Consider the following 18,280-nt stretch of genomic DNA (forward strand, 5'->3'; position numbering starts at 1 on the left):
AAGTGCTAAGGTGTTTCTCCCATTCTTGTGACATTTGTAGCCTCCTTACATTGGGGTGGGATATTCTAAACCAAAGCACACCTGTCTACAGACATAGACTCTCCGAAAGGTATTAAACACATAACATGACCCGAGCTCAGTGAACTGGCAAGCTCACACAGTGGGGCTGCCTGCGCACAGTAGGCAGGAGAAGACTGCTGTCAGCTTTTAGTTTGCATGTCTCAGGTTGAGATTAGTACGGCAAAAAGAAGTCGTCTCTAACTTCTGCTTTCCGTTCCAAACGGAGGAAATCACCACACCAAATACAGGGGGGAAAAGTAGCCTCACAAAGGCTCCAAAGCTGTTCTCGTTGAATATCACTTGAGGCCTCCAGGGGGCAGCACCAAGGCGGAGCCCGGGACTGAGATCCCTCTGTCCTCTTGGTCGGGGCTCCCCACGGCTCCCCTCCCACCACCCCTCCCATTCCGTCCAACTTTATTTTTAGCTGCCAGTGGGAGGGGGCAGGATTGGAGGGAAAAGTAAAGAAAACAGCGAAGGAGAGGGACAGAGAGGCGCAGAGGGCTTCTTGGACAAGACCGGACAAGCAGGCATGGCGCGCCTCCCCGTCCCTCACCTGTTCGTGCCCCTGGTGATGCTGACAGGTGAGGGAGAGGAACCACTTGGTTTCTGGTGGGAATGGATGCTGTGTGGATTGTTTAGAATTGGGACCATTACGGTTAGAATAATTTGGGAGTTCGGGTCAGAGGTTAATACTGATACTATATTTCATGTGCGCTCGTATTTTTACATTCCCAAATGGCAGTGGTTGGAGCTACCTAGGGCTTGAGTAAGATTTGCACCCAGTTGTCTCAAACCTTTGCCCTAAACTCCACAGGAATGAGGATACAGAGTAGAAACATGTTTCCTCTTCCAGGCAGCTAGTCTGATCCCTACCATTACCCTCCGGGCTTCTCCCTACCACTGGTACTCCCTGGCATAATTGCCTTACTATGTGGTCAGAACTCGGGGTTCATCTAACGAATTCCTGGCCTTATAACCCTGCCAATTTCCTGGATGCAAAGAGGCTCAGATGCAAAATACCTTTCTGAAAGAAAGCGAGCACAGTTTGAGTTGGGTTACAGCTACTGGAGGGTGAGGGGCCGAGAGAGAGAGAGAGAGAGAGAGAGAGAGAGAGAGAGAGAGAGAGAGAGAGAGAGAGAGAGAGAAGAAGAAGAAGAAGAAGAAGAAGAAGAAGAAGAAGAAGAAGAAGAAGAAGAAGAAGAAGAAGAAGAAAAGAGAAGAGAAGAGAAGAGAAGAGAAGAGAAGAGAAGAGAAGAGAAGAGAAGAGAAGAGAAGAGAAGAGAAGAGAAGAGAAGAGAGGCTTGAATGGAAGGAGCGAGGCAGTGGAGGAGAAGGATGGGAGGACAAGAGGCTTGGAAGCTTTCCCTGCTGGTACCCTGTAATCTTTGTTTCCTAAAATACCAGCTCTGATTTTATGGGAATTGGGGTCAGAAGAAAGGACTCAGCAGGACACCGTTGGGGACCCAGAGAGTGGGCTAGAATTTGGGGAAACTATGGGCAAGGGGCAGTTGGGAGGTGGAGGAGATAAGCAGCAGATTATGGGGGAGTTATTTTTTGGGGGTAGGACCCTCAACAAGGATAGATGGCACACTCTGTGTGTGGGCAGGCCGGGGGTTCCACCCAGTTAATTAGCACTGACTGGAAGCAACCAACGTCCTAGACCTTGGAGAAAGAGTCCAAGTGTGACAGTGTCGAGAAAGAATGGAAAGGCGACACCCAGACCCGGGGCTCCTCACCCTCCTCTCCCTCTCCCCATGGCCCCGGGTTTGGGAGGAATCTGGAAGGGTGGCTATTCTGTGGCTGCAGAAGGGCGCGCTCCTTCTCTTGATTCTCACGGCTTAGGAGGGCGTGTAGGAGGAATGATGTAGAAAAAGTAACTTGACCTTTCCAGACGTGTCTGGGAAGGAGATTTCAGGAGTGAGAATGGAAACGCAGCTGTGCTTCGGCCTGGCAGAGGGCCTTGGGACCCCCACGCAGGAAGAGAATCGTCCCATCATCCCAGCTGGGGCTCTGAGTCCGTGACCTTGACAGAGGCCTGGAGGGCTCATACGTACTCAGGCAGACACATGGAGATGGAAATGCACCTTCTTGTCTTGTGCATCGCTTGGCTTCTCCAGCCCTTCTTCAGTTGACTGACAGGTTGACGCTAATTATGATCCTGGCCTCCCAGGTCTCTGCTCCCCCTTTAATCTGGATGAGCATCACCCACGCCTGTTCACAGGGCCACCGGAGGCCGAATTTGGATACAGCGTCTTACAGCATGCTGGGGGTGGACAGCGATGGTGAGAAGGGGCCCGGAGGACCATGGGATTGGGACTGTGGTAGCTCTGGTGAGAAGGGAGGCAAGATAAATGGGTCTCTAAGCTGATCCTCGAAAGGGCCTAGGGCTCTAAACTTGCCATCTCCATGCACCTTCCCTCTCTCCTACATTAAGAGTCATGTTCACCTGATGCTTACGTCCGTATTTCCCTCCCAGGATGCTGGTGGGCGCCCCTTGGGATGGGCCTTCAGGTGACCGGCGGGGGGATGTTTACCGCTGCTCTATAGGGGGACCCCACAATGCCCCATGTGCCAAGGGCCACCTGGGTAAGAAGATGCCTGACTCTCCCCCTGCTAATCCCTGATTTTGACACCCAGTAACCGAGTCCTTGTACATCAGCTTCTTTGCTGCCCCCATAACCTATACAGACATGGCCTTCAACTCGATACTGACTCCTCTTCATGCTCTTCCCAAACTACACAGAACTAAGGCACCCAGACTTTGACCCCATGACTTCACTTCTACCCCTCCTCCAACCAGGTGACTATCGACTGGGAAATTCCTCTCAGCCTGCTGTGAACATGCACCTGGGCATGTCTCTGCTAGAGACAGATGATGACGGGGGATTCATGGTGAGCTAAAGGGTCAGAAGGTTCGCGGCAGGGAAAGAGAGTCCGTATAGGGAAATGAGTCCGTATAGAAGAGTCAAGGAATTCAGAATCCCTAGAGAGCAAGACAGGGTACCCCATGGTGTAATCTCAATTCTTTTTTAACTGCATGCATGTTCTGAGGGGCCTCTCTCAGGTCTGGGAATGACTATTTCCCCTACCCCCCCACCCCCAGGCCTGTGCCCCGCTCTGGTCTCGCGCCTGTGGCAGCTCTGTCTTCAGTTCTGGAATATGTGCCCGTGTGGATGCTTCATTCCGGCCCCAGGGAAGCCTGGCACCCACTGCCCAACGTGAGCCAGTGCAAGGGCCTGAGGACTCAGCTCCCAGATGGGGGTGCGGGATGGGGGAAACAGAAGACCTGGCGAGCGTCTGCATGGCTGTCCTCAGCATTCCCAACAGCGCATGCAGCAACCTGCTCTTTGCTAACATTAGAATTCAGACTCCTTACCAGAGCGTCAAGACACCAAGATCTGGCTTAACCAGCTTGGAAAACGCAGCTTATCCTCCGCACGTCCTGTGCCTCAGCCATCACGTTTACACGATTGTTCCTCTGTGTGCCGTTTATTTTGGACCTGTATTTCCCTTTGTTTACAGTGTTCTCTGCCCCAGTGCATTTTCTCAGAATCTTCCGTGTCTGATTTTTGTGGGTCTCATGCATGCCAAGTGAGCACTCGGCTCTTGAGGTCTCCCCCAGTCCTTTCATATACCTTCTTATTTGCCGCCTTTTGGGAGATGGTTTTATTATGTCGTCCAGGATGCCCTTGGACGTGGGACTTACCTGCCTCGGCTTCTGAAGTACTGGGATAGTAGACATGAACTGTCATGGCCGGCCTCTGCTGCCTCTTTGGTTTACCACTATCAGAAACGACCCCCGGAGCTGGACCTGCCCCTCAGGGGCACATTGTAGAGCATGAGTAGAGCCCTTAGTTCAATTCCCACACAGACACACACATACAAAAGTGATGCTTTCTCAGTCTCCCATACACAGGGTAGTGGTAGGTTTCTACCCAGGGCGTATTTCATTCTTCACACTTGTCCTTCTCTTCTTTCGTTCATTTCTGCACTTAGGACCTGGCGTAGTCCTTTCCTTGCATGTAAGAAAGAAGTCCTAGCTTACACTGAAGCATCCTCCTGTGACGGTTTCCATTGTTGGCTCCACCCCAGCATCCTTCCATGTCTGTTTCCCATCTCTATGTTCCCCCTTCTAGGCTGTCCTACATACATGGATGTCGTCATTGTTTTGGATGGCTCCAATAGTATCTACCCCTGGTCTGAAGTCCAGACTTTCCTTCGGAGGCTGGTAGGGAGACTGTTCATTGATCCGGAGCAGATACAGGTACGAGAAGGATACGTGGATGGGCTTGGAGGGAAAGAGATTAATAGTCATGGTCCCTTTAGTGTAATCAGGCATGTCCAACATCTTGACATAGCACCAGGGCATAAGAAATGTGCAATTAAGTTACCAAAAAGTCACAAAAATCTCACAATGTTTGAAGTAAGTTTAGGATAGCTGTCCTTTGCTGCACGCTGTTGCTTGGGGCCCACAGGCTACAGGCTGGACCCGCCTGAGGGGTGTTCGTTTCTTCTCCATCCTTTCTTCTCCTTCGTCCTCTGCAGACATCCATTTGGGAACATGCCTTGTTGTTTTCAGGTCGGGCTGGTCCAGTACGGGGAGAGCCCTGTGCATGAGTGGTCCCTGGGAGATTTCCGAACCAAGGAAGAAGTAGTGAGAGCAGCCAGGAACCTCAGTCGGCGGGAGGGACGAGAAACAAGAACGGCCCAAGCAATCATGGTGGCCTGGTGAGGCGTGGGGAAGGGGATGTGGGCGGGTGAAGGATCAGCAGGGCGAGGAGAGGGGCTGGGGTGTATGGTGTGCCATCACAAGATGCTCTGTATGCTTATCTTTGTGTGTGTGCCGGAAGTTCACGGAGGAAGGCTCAGCTGGCTGCTGTCACTGGACTCTCTCTTACTGCGTTTTACAGTGTCTGTGTGTGTCTCTCCCTGTCTGGCCTTGTGACCAGAGCCCCAGCTCGTCTCTGCTTCTGTGTCAGTTCTGATTTTAGCTTTTCAACCGCTCGAGTCCTAGCTTTCTTTCCAAACGTGACCCTAAACTAACTAACCTCTGGGAAGAAGGCCTGGCCCCACGACCGGTGTCTCTTCTCCATGCCCTTGATCTTGTCAACCCAAACACAATGTCTGCTGAATGAATCTGTGAATGACTAAAGCCTGTACTTATTTACACTGATGATAGGTTATTCTATGTGTTCTGTGACATCCAAACATTCAAACCGTGACTTTGTGCCAGTTTGGAAGTTAAACGCTGTTGGGGAATAGCCTAGAAATACAATGTCTGACCTCAGTGAACTGCTGACAATGTTAAATACATTGTGTGTGTGTGTGTGTGTGTGTGTGTGTGTGTGTGTGACACTCACATCACGCTCATACGCATGACTGTATCTCATTCTTTTCTCTTCCTAGCACAGAAGGGTTCAGTGAGTCCCGGGGGGGCAGACCCGAGGCTGCCAGGCTGCTGGTGGTTGTCACTGATGGCGAATCCCATGATGGAGAGGACCTTCCAGCAGCACTAAAGGCCTGCGAGGCTGGGAAAGTAACACGTTACGGGATTGCGGTGAGACTTGGGACTGGTGCTTTTTGGTTTTGTTCTGTGTTGTATTGCGTGTGTGTTTGTATGGTGTGTGTGTGCATGTGTGTATGTATGATGTGTGTGTGCATGTGTGCACATACCATGATATATATACATATATGTGTGTGTGTATATATGCAGGTCAGAGAACAACCTCAGACAGTGGTCCTCACCTTCCACCTTGTTTGAGACTGGGTCTCTTGTTCAGCTGTGTGCAATAGGCCAGGCCAGCTGGCCCACAGGTTTGGGCCAGTCTTCTGACTCAGCTTCCTGTCTCCTGGTCGAGCCTGCTAGGATCGCAGATAAAGCTTGTGCTACCGTCCAGCATTTTATGATTTTACGGGGTCTGGGGATCTGAACTCAGGCTGTCAGGCTCACGTGGCGAGCACTCTACTCACTGAGTTATTTTCCCAGACCAAGAATAGACTCTGGATCTAAAAAGAGAGATGGAGAAAGGTTTTCAGGATGTGAAACACAGAGGAAATAGTATCAGCAACTCCCTGGACTTCGATTGTTATTTCCTTCCTCTTTCTTCAGCTGGCTATGTTCTCTGTCAGCTCTAACAACTTGCTTCACACAGCTAATAGACCCCCGTCTTGAACCCAGGTCCTTGGTCACTATCTCCGGCGACAGAGAGACCCTAGCTCTTTTCTTCGGGAAATCAGAGACATCGCTAGTGATCCAGACGAGCGATTCTTCTTCAACGTCACAGATGAGGCCGCACTGACAGACATTGTGGACGCACTGGGAGACCGGATTTTTGGTCTTGAAGGTAATGATTATCCTGGCGAAATGGAAGACCGGGTTAGGGGCATTCTAGAGTGAGTTCAGTAGAGCGAGCTCCCCTGATAGCGCTTTGCAATTTTCTCATGTCCAAGGGTCCCGTGGAGAAAATGAAAGCTCCTTTGGGCTAGAAATGTCTGAGATTGGCTTCTCCACCCACCGGCTACAGGTTGGACAGACCCTGACCTTCTGCAGCATCCCCGGGCCCTTGATCTCATCATAATCCTCTCCAGCCCCTGACTCAGATAACTTCAACCCTAAGGCCCGTCTAGATTTCTCCTTTAACCAGACTGCATCCTGACCTTCCACACCTGCATCCTGACCTTCCACACCTTTCTGACCACAGTGTGCCCTTCCATGAGCATCTTACTCCTGCATCCCGACCTTCTGCACTTTTCTGACCACAGTGTGCCCTTCCATGAGCATCTTACTCCCGGGGAGTCGTTTTTCTCCTATTCCCCACTGTCTTCTCAGTGTCCTCGTCTGGTTCCGCCCCTCAGGATGGGATTCTCTTTGGGATGGTGGGGGCCTACGACTGGGGGGGCTCGGTGCTATGGCTTGAAGAAGGTCGCCGCCTCTTCCCCCCACGAACGGCCCTGGAAGATGAGTTTCCCCCTGCACTGCAGAACCACGCAGCCTACCTGGGTGAGTAACAGAGTTGGGGGGGGCGCTGGGAGGGTGAGGGAGAGCCAGTAGGGGTGGGAGGCCCTCCCTCTTCACTCAGGCAGTTTTTCACTGATCTCTCTGGAGAACTCACCTGACGCCCTTAGCACACCGTCCACTCTTACCCCATCTTCTTTTCCTTTTACATCTGATCCCTCCTCGCTTCTAGGTTACTCTGTTTCCTCCATAAATCTGCCGGGTGGACGGCGCCTCTTTCTCTCGGGGGCACCGAGGTTTAGACATCGAGGAAAGGTCATAGTCTTCCAGCTAAAGAAAGATGGGTCTCTGAGGGTCACCCAGAGCCTCCAGGGGGACCAGGTATGACATCAGGGGAGGGTGGGACCCTTGGGTCCCCAGGACGTCCAGGCTGAAGAAGAGTGCTTAGGGAAAGGGCAAGGCTGGGAAGTCCATGCTGAATTCTGGCAGACAGTCTGTCAGGGGTGTGAGGACCAGACTGGCACAGTGGTGAGTGCTTCCTGCTGAGTCCAGCTGTCCACAGTCACCTTTCCTTCCCTCTGGGCTCCTCACCGCCCACCTCGCCCAGATTGGCTCGTACTTTGGCGGTGAGCTGTGCCCACTGGATACAGACAGTGACGGAATAACTGATGTCTTACTTGTGGCGGCCCCCATGTTTCTGGGTCCCCAGAACAAAGAGACCGGACGTGTTTACGTGTATGTGGTGGGCCAGGTGAGATCGGGGGACCCCCTAAGATGTGTGTGGGGTGGTAGTGGAAGAAGGGGGAGAGAGAGACACATATCTGAGAGCTCGCTGAGAGGTGAGGGTCACCAGACAAGCGATCCCTTCTGTCTCCTCACCACTACAAGCAAAGTCTGCTGATGCTCCAAGGAACCCTTCAGCCAGAACGCCCCCAGGATTCTCGATTTGGCTTTGCCATGGCTGCTCTTCCTGACCTGAACCAAGATGGTTTCGCTGATGTGGCTGTGGGGGCACCCCTGGAGGATGGGCACCAGGGAGCGCTATACCTGTATCATGGAGCCCAGAATGGGATCAGGCCCCATCCTACCCAGGTTAGCAGTGTGGTGGCATATGCCTTTCACCCCAGAAGGTGAACCTCTGTGAGTTCAAGGCCAGCCTGGCCCACATAAGTGAGTTCCAAGCTAGGCAGGACTGCATGGTGAGATGTCTCAAAATCAAAACAAACAATTGAACATGGGACTCAGTGGTAGGAAGGGAAGGGAGTTGTTTTCTCTGCTTATCCACTTGGCTTAAGACTCATCCACGCCCGTGCCTGTATTCATGGGTTGAGAAATGAGATGGTAAGGGAGGGGGTCTTGAGATGGGCGAATTTTTCTTATTCTCTTGATGGATGGGAATGTTAGAAAGAGGCTTACAGGTGGACAGAAAAGCAGATGTGCATCCTTCCTCAGTCTCCCCCCCCCACCTCCTCCCAGCGGATCGCTGCTAGATCCATGCCACAGGCCCTCCGCTACTTCGGCCGAAGCGTGGACGGCCGGTTAGATCTGGATGGAGATGATCTCGTGGACGTTGCTGTGGGTGCCCATGGGGCAGCCATCCTGCTCAGGTGAGGGGGTATCAGCTTGGGTAGCGGTGCACAGGATGGCACAGCTTATAAGAACAAAGGTCACCAATTTAGATTTGGGTTTCTTGGTCAGCTAAGCTGATGCCTAAGCTCCTAGTTCATAGAATAAAAGTAATTGTCACTATCCTACTGGTTTGTTGCAGATATCAAATGGGATAGTCCACATGAAGATTTCTAACCGTGCTTATTTATTGTTATTTTATGTGTGTGGGTGTTTTGCCTGTGTGTATGTCTGTGTACTGTGTAGTGTGTGTGTGTGTGTGTGTGTGTGTGTGTGTGTGTGTGTGTGTGTGCGCGTGCGTGCAGTACCTGCGGAGACCAGAAGAGGGTATCAGATCTCCTGGAACTGGAGTTTTACAGCGGGCCTTAACCTGCTTTGTGGGTGCTAAGAATCAAACCTGAGTCCTCTGGAAGAGCAGCCAGTGCTTTTAATCACTGGGCCATCTCTCCAGCTCTGACATTAGTGCTTATCAAATTGAATGTATTGAGGGTTGGGGATTTAGCTCAATGGTAGAGTGCTTGCCTAGCAAGCACAAGGCCCTGGGTTGGGTCCTCAGCTCCGGACAGGAAAAATTGAATGTATTGTTATGTGACTTCTGTCATAGGCTTCTGGGAAGGGTGACCTATTCAGGCCTTAATTTTTTTTTCTTCCTTAATCATGGGGAAGCAAGTACTAAGGTTGCAATTCTTATCTTTTTCTTTTCTTCTGGTTCTGAAGTGCAAGCTCGGACCCTGAAGAGCTCTACCACTGAGCTCCATCCTCAGTCTAGGGTTGTACTTTTGGGGGTGGAGGGGAGGACTTACCTGCTCCTTTTAGAATTTCTTCCCCACCCTGTTCCCAGCTCCCAGCCCATCATACACCTGCTTCCAAGCCTGGATGTGATGCCGCCGCACATCAGCGTCGTTCAGAAGGACTGTAGGCGAAGAGGCCAGGAAGCAGCCTGCCTGACAGCAGCCCTGTGCTTCCAAGTGACCTCTCACACTCCAGGGCGTTGGGACCGCAGGTTCTGTGAGTGACGACAGTGTATCCGAGACAACGCCCCAGCCCTGGCCCACCCTGGTGTGGGCACCTGTCTCCATTCTCATGCTTGCCTCTCCCGATCAGACATACGCTTCTCAGCATCACTGGATGAGTGGACAGCCGGGGCGCGTGCAGCGTTCGATGGCTCTGGCCAGCGGCTGTCCCCGAGACCGCTCCAGCTCACTGTAGGGAATGTCACCTGTGAACGGCTGCACTTCCACGTGCTGGTGAGGAGGGGTTAGCCACTGCTTCGCACTGGGCCCGAGAGTGAGGGGAAGCCTGGGTCCCAGGGGCGTTTCAACCAGACCAGCGACAAAACTGAAGCGGAGAGACTGAGACAATCCAGATCAGGGGTCAGGATGATAGGACTGGAAACCTTGCTCTATAATTTGTCACTATGAACTCTGCCAAGTCACTTGGCTGCCGCATCTCAGGGTCCTTGACTGAAAGGGATGATACACACGGATAACTGTATCAGAGGGGTTGTATTTGAGTCACAGTCCATCATATTGCGACAACCTTGGGACACGGTGCCCAGGACATAGAAAGGGCTTCCTGGACGGTCACACTTGGCGTCCTCTGCAGAGGCCTGGCTTCTGCTCTGATCCTGTTTCCCCACGATCTGTCCTTCATTCTGCTTCTCCTCAGGATACGTCGGATTACCTCCGGCCAGTGGCCTTGACTGTGACTTTTGCCTTGGACAACACCACCAAGCCAGGACCTGTGCTGGATGAGGGATCGTCCACCTCTGTCCAAACACTGGTTAGCAGTGCCATGCCCTGCATGGTCTGGGGTCCCAGGGCTGCTCTCCCAGTGAACTGAAGAGAAAGGGGAGGCCACACACAAATGGTGAAATCTGATCCAGGCTCTGGTGACCAAAATACAGCCTCTCTTCTCTTCACCTTCCCCCAATTCCAGTCCTTTCTCCTTGCCTTCCTCCCAGCCCTCTGACCCTCACGTCTCTTCTAGGTCCCCTTCTCAAAAGACTGTGGCCCTGACAATGAATGTATCACAGACCTGGTGCTTCAAGCTGATATGGACATCAGAGGCTCCAGGTTAGATGGAGATGAGCTAAGCAAGTGGGAAGGGACTCAAGGGGGCTAGAGAGCTGTTTTTGAGACAGGTTCTCCCTATGTAGCCCAGGCTGGCCTGCTACATAGCCCAGGCTGGCCTTGACCTCACAGAGATCCACCTGCTTCTGCCTCCCAAGTGCTGGGATTAAAAGCATGTGCCACCATGTTGGAAGTGAGACTTTTGATTCCTTTTACCTCTCAGTCTTTCCTTTATGTCCCGTTCTTAGGAAGTCTCCATTTGTGGTTCACGGCGGCCGGCAGAAACTGCTGGTGTCAGCAACCCTGGAGAACAAGAAGGAAAATGCCTACAACACTAGCCTGAGTCTCAGGTTCTCTAGAAACCTCCACCTGGCCAGTCTTACTCCTCAGGTACCCTTGGGGGAAGGCTCTGAAGCGAAGGGGGGGAGGGAGGAGGAGGAGGAGATTATCAGCTTCGGCTCTGGGGTGCTCTGATGGAAGGCTCAGCGTTTAGCATCTTAGTGGGCGGAAGAGCAGCCCCAGCTCTGACTTCCGCCTCCATTCCTTTGCCTTCAGAGGGCCAAATCGGTGAAGGTGGAATGTTCGGTCCCTTCTCCCCACGCCCGGGTGTGCATCGTGGGCCACCCAGTCTTCCAGGCGGGGGCCAAGGTGAGTTTGGGCCCCCGATGAGGAAAGGTGCCGGGAAATCGGGGTCTGGGATCCGCGGGGCATGGAAGTTCTGGGGAGGAGGAGGTAGACACGGGCCCTTGTTCCTCTGTGGTGTTCCCACAAGGAAGAATTTCTCATTATTCCGTCCGCGTCCCTTACCCCCAGGTGACCTTTCTGCTAGAGTTCGAATTTAGCTGCACCTCGCTCCTGAGCCAGGTCTTGGTGAGGCTGACTGCCAGTAGGTGAGAACAAAGGACCTTCCTCCAGCCCCCTCCAGCCCCTCTCGGGGGTCTTGACTGAAAGTCGGAGAAGTGGGTGGCTGGAAAAGACAGCCCTGATTCCTCTGGTAGCAGAGAGGGTCCCTGAGGAGGGGCCTGAGGAGGGACCGGGATGTGACACCCCTCCCACCTTGACCCTACAGCGGTAGCCTGGAGAAGAACGAGACCCTTCCAGATAACGCAGCCCAGACCTCTGCCCACATCCGGTACGAGCCTCAGCTCCTGTTCTCTAGGTATGGCTGGGCTCCCGCCTGGGACCCGTCCTCACCCTGACTCACACCCTTTGGCTCCTCCCTGGCCTTCCGTGAGCTTCAGTGTTCCCAGGAGCACCAATCCCTGGGCTGCCCAGTCTCCTGGTCCTCACCCCGACTCGTCCGTTAACCTTTGCTCTTGAGTACCTTACTTTCCTGGCCTTGTCAGGTCCTGAGCATTGGCACTAGGGTGAAGAGGTATGGGGTGTGGCCATACATTGTTTTTAAAATCAAATTCGTGTTATATTCAATTTCCTTCTTTGTCCCGCATTCCTATCGCATTACCCACGGCTGACCCTACCTTCCCGGAATCCATGTCTGTATGGCGATCATGTGCCCTGTGTCATCCTCACGGCCATGACGTGGTATCTCCACAGCGAGTCCACTCTGCATCGATACGAGGTTCACCCTTACAGAACTCTCCCAGCGGGTCCTGGCCCTGAATTCAAAACCACTCTCAGGGTGAGAAGCTGGTGGTGGGGAGCGGTCTTGGCACGCTAGGGGTGGGGTGGGGGAGGGGCAATAGCTGTGTGGGGGGGGGAAGGACGAGAAGAATCGTGGCTGAAGGGGAACAGATGAAGCAGGTCCTCTGTCTCTCGCCTCCTTCCAATGTAAATTCTTCTCCCAGGTTCAGAACCTTGGCTGTCACGTGGTCAGTGGCCTCATCATCTCAGCCCTCCTTCCCGCGGTAGCCCACGGGGGCGATTACTTCCTGTCGTTATCTCAGGTCATCAGTAGCAACGTGAGTCCGGGCTAGGGCGCTGCCGTCTTGAACCGGTGGACTCCTGTCTGCCGGCCCACCGCTGGCGGAGCGCCGCCGCCTCCTGGGGCCAACCATTCTTTTCCAGGTGGCTTGGGAGGGAGGGAAGGGGTTGTCCATAGAGGGTCTTTCAAGCTGGATCTTCCTTTAGGCAAGCTGCACGGTGCAGAACCTGACTGAGCCCCCAGGGCCCCCTGTGCACCCAGAGGAACTTCGGCACACAGACCGACTGGTAGGAGGCCCCGGAAGGTGGCTGGGACAGGAATGCAGGCAGAGATTGGTGTCTGGTGAAAGGTCAGGGGAAGTGGAGATGGGAGGGGAGCTCTCCACTCCAGCACCCTGATCTGCCTCTCTTCTGACAGAACGGGAGTAACAGCCGCTGCCAGGTAGTGAGGTGCCGCCTTGGACAGCTGGCAAAGGGGACTGAGATCTCTGTTGGACTGCTGAGGCTGGTCCACAACGAGTTCTTCCGGAGGGTAAATCTGCCCTTTTCTTCCTCTCCGCTTCTATCAGAAATGTTAACACGAGATTAGGAGGTGATAGACTCTGGTTGAAGTTCAGCCTCCCTCTGACCATGAGCAAGTGATTTCATCTCTCTGGTCTTTCTTCCTGATCTTTTTGGTTTGTTTGGGGTTTTCTTGTTTGTTTGAGGCAAGATTTCTCTGTGTAGCCCTGGCTGACCTCGAACTCACTCTGTAGACCAGGCTAGCCTTGAACTCACAGAGATCCACATGCCTCTGCCTCCCAAGCTCTGGGATTAAAGGCATGAGCCACCATGCCCGGCTTTTGCCTGATCCTTAAAATGAGAATGATGGTACCTAGCTTGTGGAATTGTTAGAAGGAGGTAATGAGATGGACATATGGCAAGCCCTCGATAGAACATAGCCGCCACCCTTGTATTTTCCTCTACTTAGCATCCCTTAGTTCCATCATCATATGAGTCAATTAATAGAATGCCCACATTTAATCAATAATTCATCAGGCCAGGGGTGGTGATGTGCATCCTTAATCTCAGCACTCAAGAGGCAGAGGCAGAGGCAGATAGATCTCTGTGAGTTCAAAGTTCTGGGCTAGTCTGGTCTATATAGCAAGCACCACGCCAGCCAGCCACTCTCGTGAGTGTGTGTGCACACATACACACATGAGTGCACACACATAAGCACACACATGTGCACACACATGCTCATACTCCATCGAGTGTCTGTTATAGGAATGATTCTGTGGTAAGTCCACAGTGGGGAGGTCAAGACCTATCATGTATCATGTCTAACTCATTGCAGGTTTTAGTACTTTTTTGTTAAACAAGTGAATACAATAATTGATATCATTTATAGGATTTTACGGGGCAGTGGGAAGTAAAACTGCGCAGGTGATAGGGATCTGGATTGCAAAAGTCTCTGGAGCTGGGGAGATGAAATTGAATTTACTATGATGCTCAGCACTCAGAAGTCAGTGTGGGCAGGGAACTAGCATCTTAACTGTAAATGGCTATTTAGCACTGGGTATTTATGTTGTTTAATACGATACATGTAACTGCTGCCTTCACTATTGGGAGGTCTCTGGGCGATAAGTCTTAGGTGAGTTAAGTCTGACAAATCATTCCTCTCCACATCCGGTATTCTCTCTAGCTTTCTTGGTCATCTTGTCTGATTCAGCTGTGTGTGTGTGTGTGTGTGTGTGTGTGTGTGTGTGTGTGCACGCACACACGCCTGAGGATTGTATCAGGGGCCTCTGGGATATAATGTAAGCATTCTACCACTGACCCCCACCCCAACATTTAGCTTTTTTCAAGATTTATTTTTATGTGTGCATATATGTGTCCATGTGTAAGTGTGTGCACTTGTGTGTGAGTGCTCACAGAGAGCAGAAGAAGGCATTGGGTGCCCTGGAGCTAGAGTTACAGTTGCCTGGGTGCTGGGACCGAACTCTGGTCCTCTTCAAGAGCAGCAGACACTGGCTGACCCATCTCTCCACCCCCTACCCCAGGATCTCAGTGAATTGTTCCAGTTAGCCTCGGCCTGATTCAGTCTCCTGAGTGAGTGCTGGGTTAGGATGTACGCCTTCCTGAGTGAGTGCTGGGTTAGGGTGTACACCACCACAGCCAGCTTAATTACTTTTATAGTAAACCTTTGTTAAGAAGCCACTAGGGCCGGGCGGTGGTGGCACGCGCCTTTAATCCCAGCACTCGGGAGGCAGAGGCAGGTGGATCTCTGTGAGTCCGAGGCCAGCCTGGTCTACAGAGAGAGTTCCAGGAAAGGCTCCAAAGCTACACAGAGAAACCCTGTCTCAAAAAACAAACAAACAAAAAAACAAAAAACAACAAAAAAGAAGCCACTAGGGGGCTGGGGTGACTCAGTAGGTAAGTCATGAAGACTTGAGTTTGTACCCCAGGACCCACATAGAAAGCTGGAGGCAGTGACATGTGCTTGTAATCCCAACAACGGGGACATAGGAGAGTGATTCAGGTGCACCCCTGGACGCTCACTGGCCCCCAATCTCACCTACTTGACAAAGTTACACACACACACACACACACACACACACCACTACACACACACACACACACACACACACACATACACACACACCCACCACTACACACACACACACACCACTACACACACACACACACACCACTACACACACACACACCACTACACACACACACACACCACTACACACACACACACACACACACACACACCACTACACATTTGTCCTAGATACTGGCAGCATGGAGGCTGGCCAGACATGGTCCTTTACCTCCAGGATCTTACAGGCCAGTGGACAAAGACAACGATGTAAACACCAGGTGGGTTAGGTTCAAGGCACGAGGCTCTTCTCGGCTCAGCTTCTGTAAGGGGTCCCTGTTGAGTCTCCGGTGGCCACTTGTACTCCTGTGTATCCGGTCTTACCTGCTCTCCTTTCAAAGCCATCAGGATTCAGTCCCAAGGTCGCACTGAGCGACTCTCATCCTAAGCACTTCCCAAAGGCCCACTGCTAAACACAACAGGTGGATAAAGTTTCCCCTCCTAACCTCTTGCAGCAGAAACCAAGACTGGACACATGAAGGGACACTCAACCCACACTGAGATCCTGGCATCAGGGTTAGTGGGAGTTGGCAGGAAACACGTCCCTAGTCCCAGAGTAGAAAGCTTCAGCCCCACTGGGGTCCCTGGAAGGAAAGGGGAGTTGGATGCCCTCGTGGACAGTATTTTCAGAGCAGGCTTTCTGTCTGTCCTCCCCATCGATTTCCAGCATCTTCCGGCCTTCAGAGCCCTGGTAACTGTGCGGCTGAGCTTCAGCTTTGTTCTTGGGGGTCCACACCACCGGATGATGGCTCAGTTTCAATGTTTTCCCACCTGCTTGTCTCACAGGCCAAGTTCAAGTCGCTGACAGTGGTCAGCACCTTCACGTTAGGAACCGAGGACGGCAGCGTCCTGCAACTGCCAGAGGCCTCCTCCTGGAGTGAGGTAGGACGGGAGCCGTGGAAGAGTGGCAATGGGAGGGGTAAGGGATGGCCTTCTTCTTTTTCCAGTTTTAGTTTTTTTTTTATAGATTTATTTATTTATTATGCATACAGAAGAATTGAACTCAGGACCTCTGGAAGAGCAGTCAGTGCTCTTAACTGCTGAGCCATCTCTCCAGCCCATCCAATTTAGTTTTTAATGTCTTATGAGTATCAGTGTTTTGCCTGCCTGTGAGTGTACCATGTGAGTGGAGGTCAGAAGAAGGCATTGGATTCCCCCCAAACTGAGATGGTTTTGAGCTACCCTGTGGGTACTGGGAACCAAACCCAGATCCTTTGCAAAAACAAATGCTTTTAGCCACTGAGCCATCTCTCCAGCCCCACAATGGGATTTTTCAGAGCAAAACTATATCCATTAGGCAGCAGTCCACCAATCAGAGGTGGCGCTCCCGCTACCTGGCTTCAGTGTTTTTAAGTAGGTTGTTCTGTTTTGTTCTCTATTTGGGGGCTGGCTTTGTTATCATGTCGAATGAGGCTAGCCGGCTTAAAGGGCACAAATAAAACCCAAGCCAGGTGTGGTGATGCATGCCTGTAATTCTAGCACGGGCAGGCTGAGAGAGGAGGCCTGCCATGAGTTGAGAGGGCAGTCTGGGACATATAACGAAACTCTGCCTCAAAAACAGGCAAACAAACCAACCCACAGAAGCCCGCCTCAAAAGCAAAGCATGGCAAATCAAAACAAAACAAACTCTCCTTGACATGCAGAGCCTGCTGGAGGTGATTCAGACGCACACCACCCCCATCTCCCTGTGGATCCTCGTGGGCAGTGTCCTGGGAGGGCTGCTCCTGCTGGCGCTCCTGGTCTTCTGCCTCTGGAAGGTGAGCCCAGCTTTTGTGGGTGGTGGGAGCATTGTGCCCACAGTTTGGAGCATCTTACTGTCGAGAAAAGCAGCCTGTATGCTGGGCAGTTAAACAGGCCGGGGGTGTTATGTTTGGACGTCCTTCACTCTAGTCCACAGACGTTGCCGGAGTCAAACCAAGCCAAAGAAAATAAAATTGAATCCCGTTTTTGGGAGCAGAACAAACGCCAAGACCTCAGATAAGCGGGAGGGCTATTAGCAAGGCCCTCAGCCGGGGCATCTGGCAATGACTTGAATCTTGCCCCCTCTAGCTTGGCTTCTTTGCCCGTAAGAAAATCCCCAAGGAAGAGCAGGCGGATGAGAAGTTGGTGCAGTGACTGCAGCCGACGGACGACTCCGAAAGTCCTCGCTGGCGGCCTCTTCTAGAGACTCGTGTCAAAAAGCGAGGCTTGGCTCAGAGGGAAAAGATGCTTCTGGAAAATGTCTCCAGACCTGCAGCCTGACTTGACTTTTGAACCACGGGTATGCTGCTGGCAAGAGATGCGGCTTTGCCTCAGACACGAAGGGCTGGCACCCAAACCCGTAAATGCCCCCACCCTGCGCTTTCCTCCTCGCCCTGCCGGGTTCCACCTCCAACATTGGGTCTTTGTTTGGGGCCCTATCTCCCGCATTACCAGGGGTCAAAAGATGTGTTTTCCTCATTCCTTTTAGAATCCCCTTGTCCTCCCTCACAATTCCAAAAGGAAGGTTCTCCTCCATCGCCCACCCACCTACCCCCAAACGCTTTCTCACCTTCCTGCCTGCTCCCGACTCCGCAGGAGAGAGCTGACGTTGACTTAAAAGAAGTAAAGTCAACATCTGCTGCTTTCCTGTGGAGTCCAGTGATTCATAGAGCCGGATGGGGAGAGTCAACAGGAAAAGAGGGAGGAGGAAAAGCCACAAGAGACATTCTGTACAATTCCAAGGCACAGAGAAGCGTTCAGACAGGCAACCGCCAGCCCCCTTGAAACCTGAGACTTCTCGGGACGCCCGCCTTCAGGTGCTGGGGAAACCCGGCTGGCCCTGGGCTCTCTGGGCAAAGCCAGGAGCCGGCGCTCAATTTTCTGGAACCAGGGGCCCCCTGGTGGTTCAAACTGGAATAGCAGGGAAGCTTTCTTACTCATTGGGGCTTCCTTAGAGAAAGCGGCTTGATGGTGGGAACCCCTTTCACCACACCAGCTTTGGGAAACAGCAGCACCCCCCCCCCAACACACACATACACACACACGAGATCCGAACAAGGAGCATCTGCATTAGAAAGC

At 52.4% G+C, this 18,280-nt stretch overlaps 1 protein-coding gene and 1 long non-coding RNA gene across 3 annotated transcripts; one reads left to right on the forward strand and one right to left on the reverse strand.

The window, feature by feature from the left end:
* Positions 1 to 489: 489 nt before the first annotated feature.
* Positions 490 to 17,845, forward strand: Itga10 (integrin subunit alpha 10). 2 transcript variants are annotated; one of them, XM_006982588.4, is made up of 30 exons: positions 490 to 641; positions 2,231 to 2,342; positions 2,537 to 2,646; positions 2,861 to 2,952; positions 3,164 to 3,278; positions 4,197 to 4,324; positions 4,640 to 4,788; positions 5,467 to 5,617; positions 6,239 to 6,404; positions 6,511 to 6,584; positions 6,916 to 7,060; positions 7,248 to 7,396; positions 7,623 to 7,766; positions 7,904 to 8,107; positions 8,492 to 8,622; positions 9,483 to 9,649; positions 9,746 to 9,888; positions 10,310 to 10,423; positions 10,631 to 10,716; positions 10,962 to 11,103; positions 11,269 to 11,361; positions 11,527 to 11,603; positions 11,783 to 11,872; positions 12,268 to 12,352; positions 12,519 to 12,632; positions 12,802 to 12,882; positions 13,013 to 13,126; positions 16,028 to 16,123; positions 16,885 to 16,998; positions 17,291 to 17,845. In XM_006982588.4, exons 1-30 carry the CDS (start codon positions 590 to 592, stop codon positions 17,354 to 17,356), a joined length of 3,504 nt encoding a protein of 1,167 aa, XP_006982650.1. In that variant the 5' UTR covers positions 490 to 589; the 3' UTR covers positions 17,357 to 17,845. The 2 variants fall into 2 exon arrangements, with proteins under 2 accessions (XP_006982650.1, XP_015856629.2); XM_016001143.3 differs by lacking the exons at positions 490 to 641; positions 2,537 to 2,646; positions 2,861 to 2,952; positions 3,164 to 3,278 and having other exon boundaries at positions 2,106 to 2,342; positions 17,291 to 17,842.
* Positions 9,886 to 13,401, reverse strand: LOC121830242 (uncharacterized). The gene is made up of 3 exons (XR_006073350.2): positions 12,192 to 13,401; positions 10,930 to 11,016; positions 9,886 to 10,479 (listed from the first exon to the last, which is right to left on the reverse strand). It is a non-coding gene; the product is annotated as an uncharacterized LOC121830242 (long non-coding RNA).
* Positions 17,846 to 18,280: the final 435 nt, after the last annotated feature.

This window comes from Peromyscus maniculatus, chromosome 6, assembly GCF_049852395.1.
Source record: "Peromyscus maniculatus bairdii isolate BWxNUB_F1_BW_parent chromosome 6, HU_Pman_BW_mat_3.1, whole genome shotgun sequence".
NCBI lineage: Eukaryota > Metazoa > Chordata > Mammalia > Rodentia > Cricetidae > Peromyscus > Peromyscus maniculatus.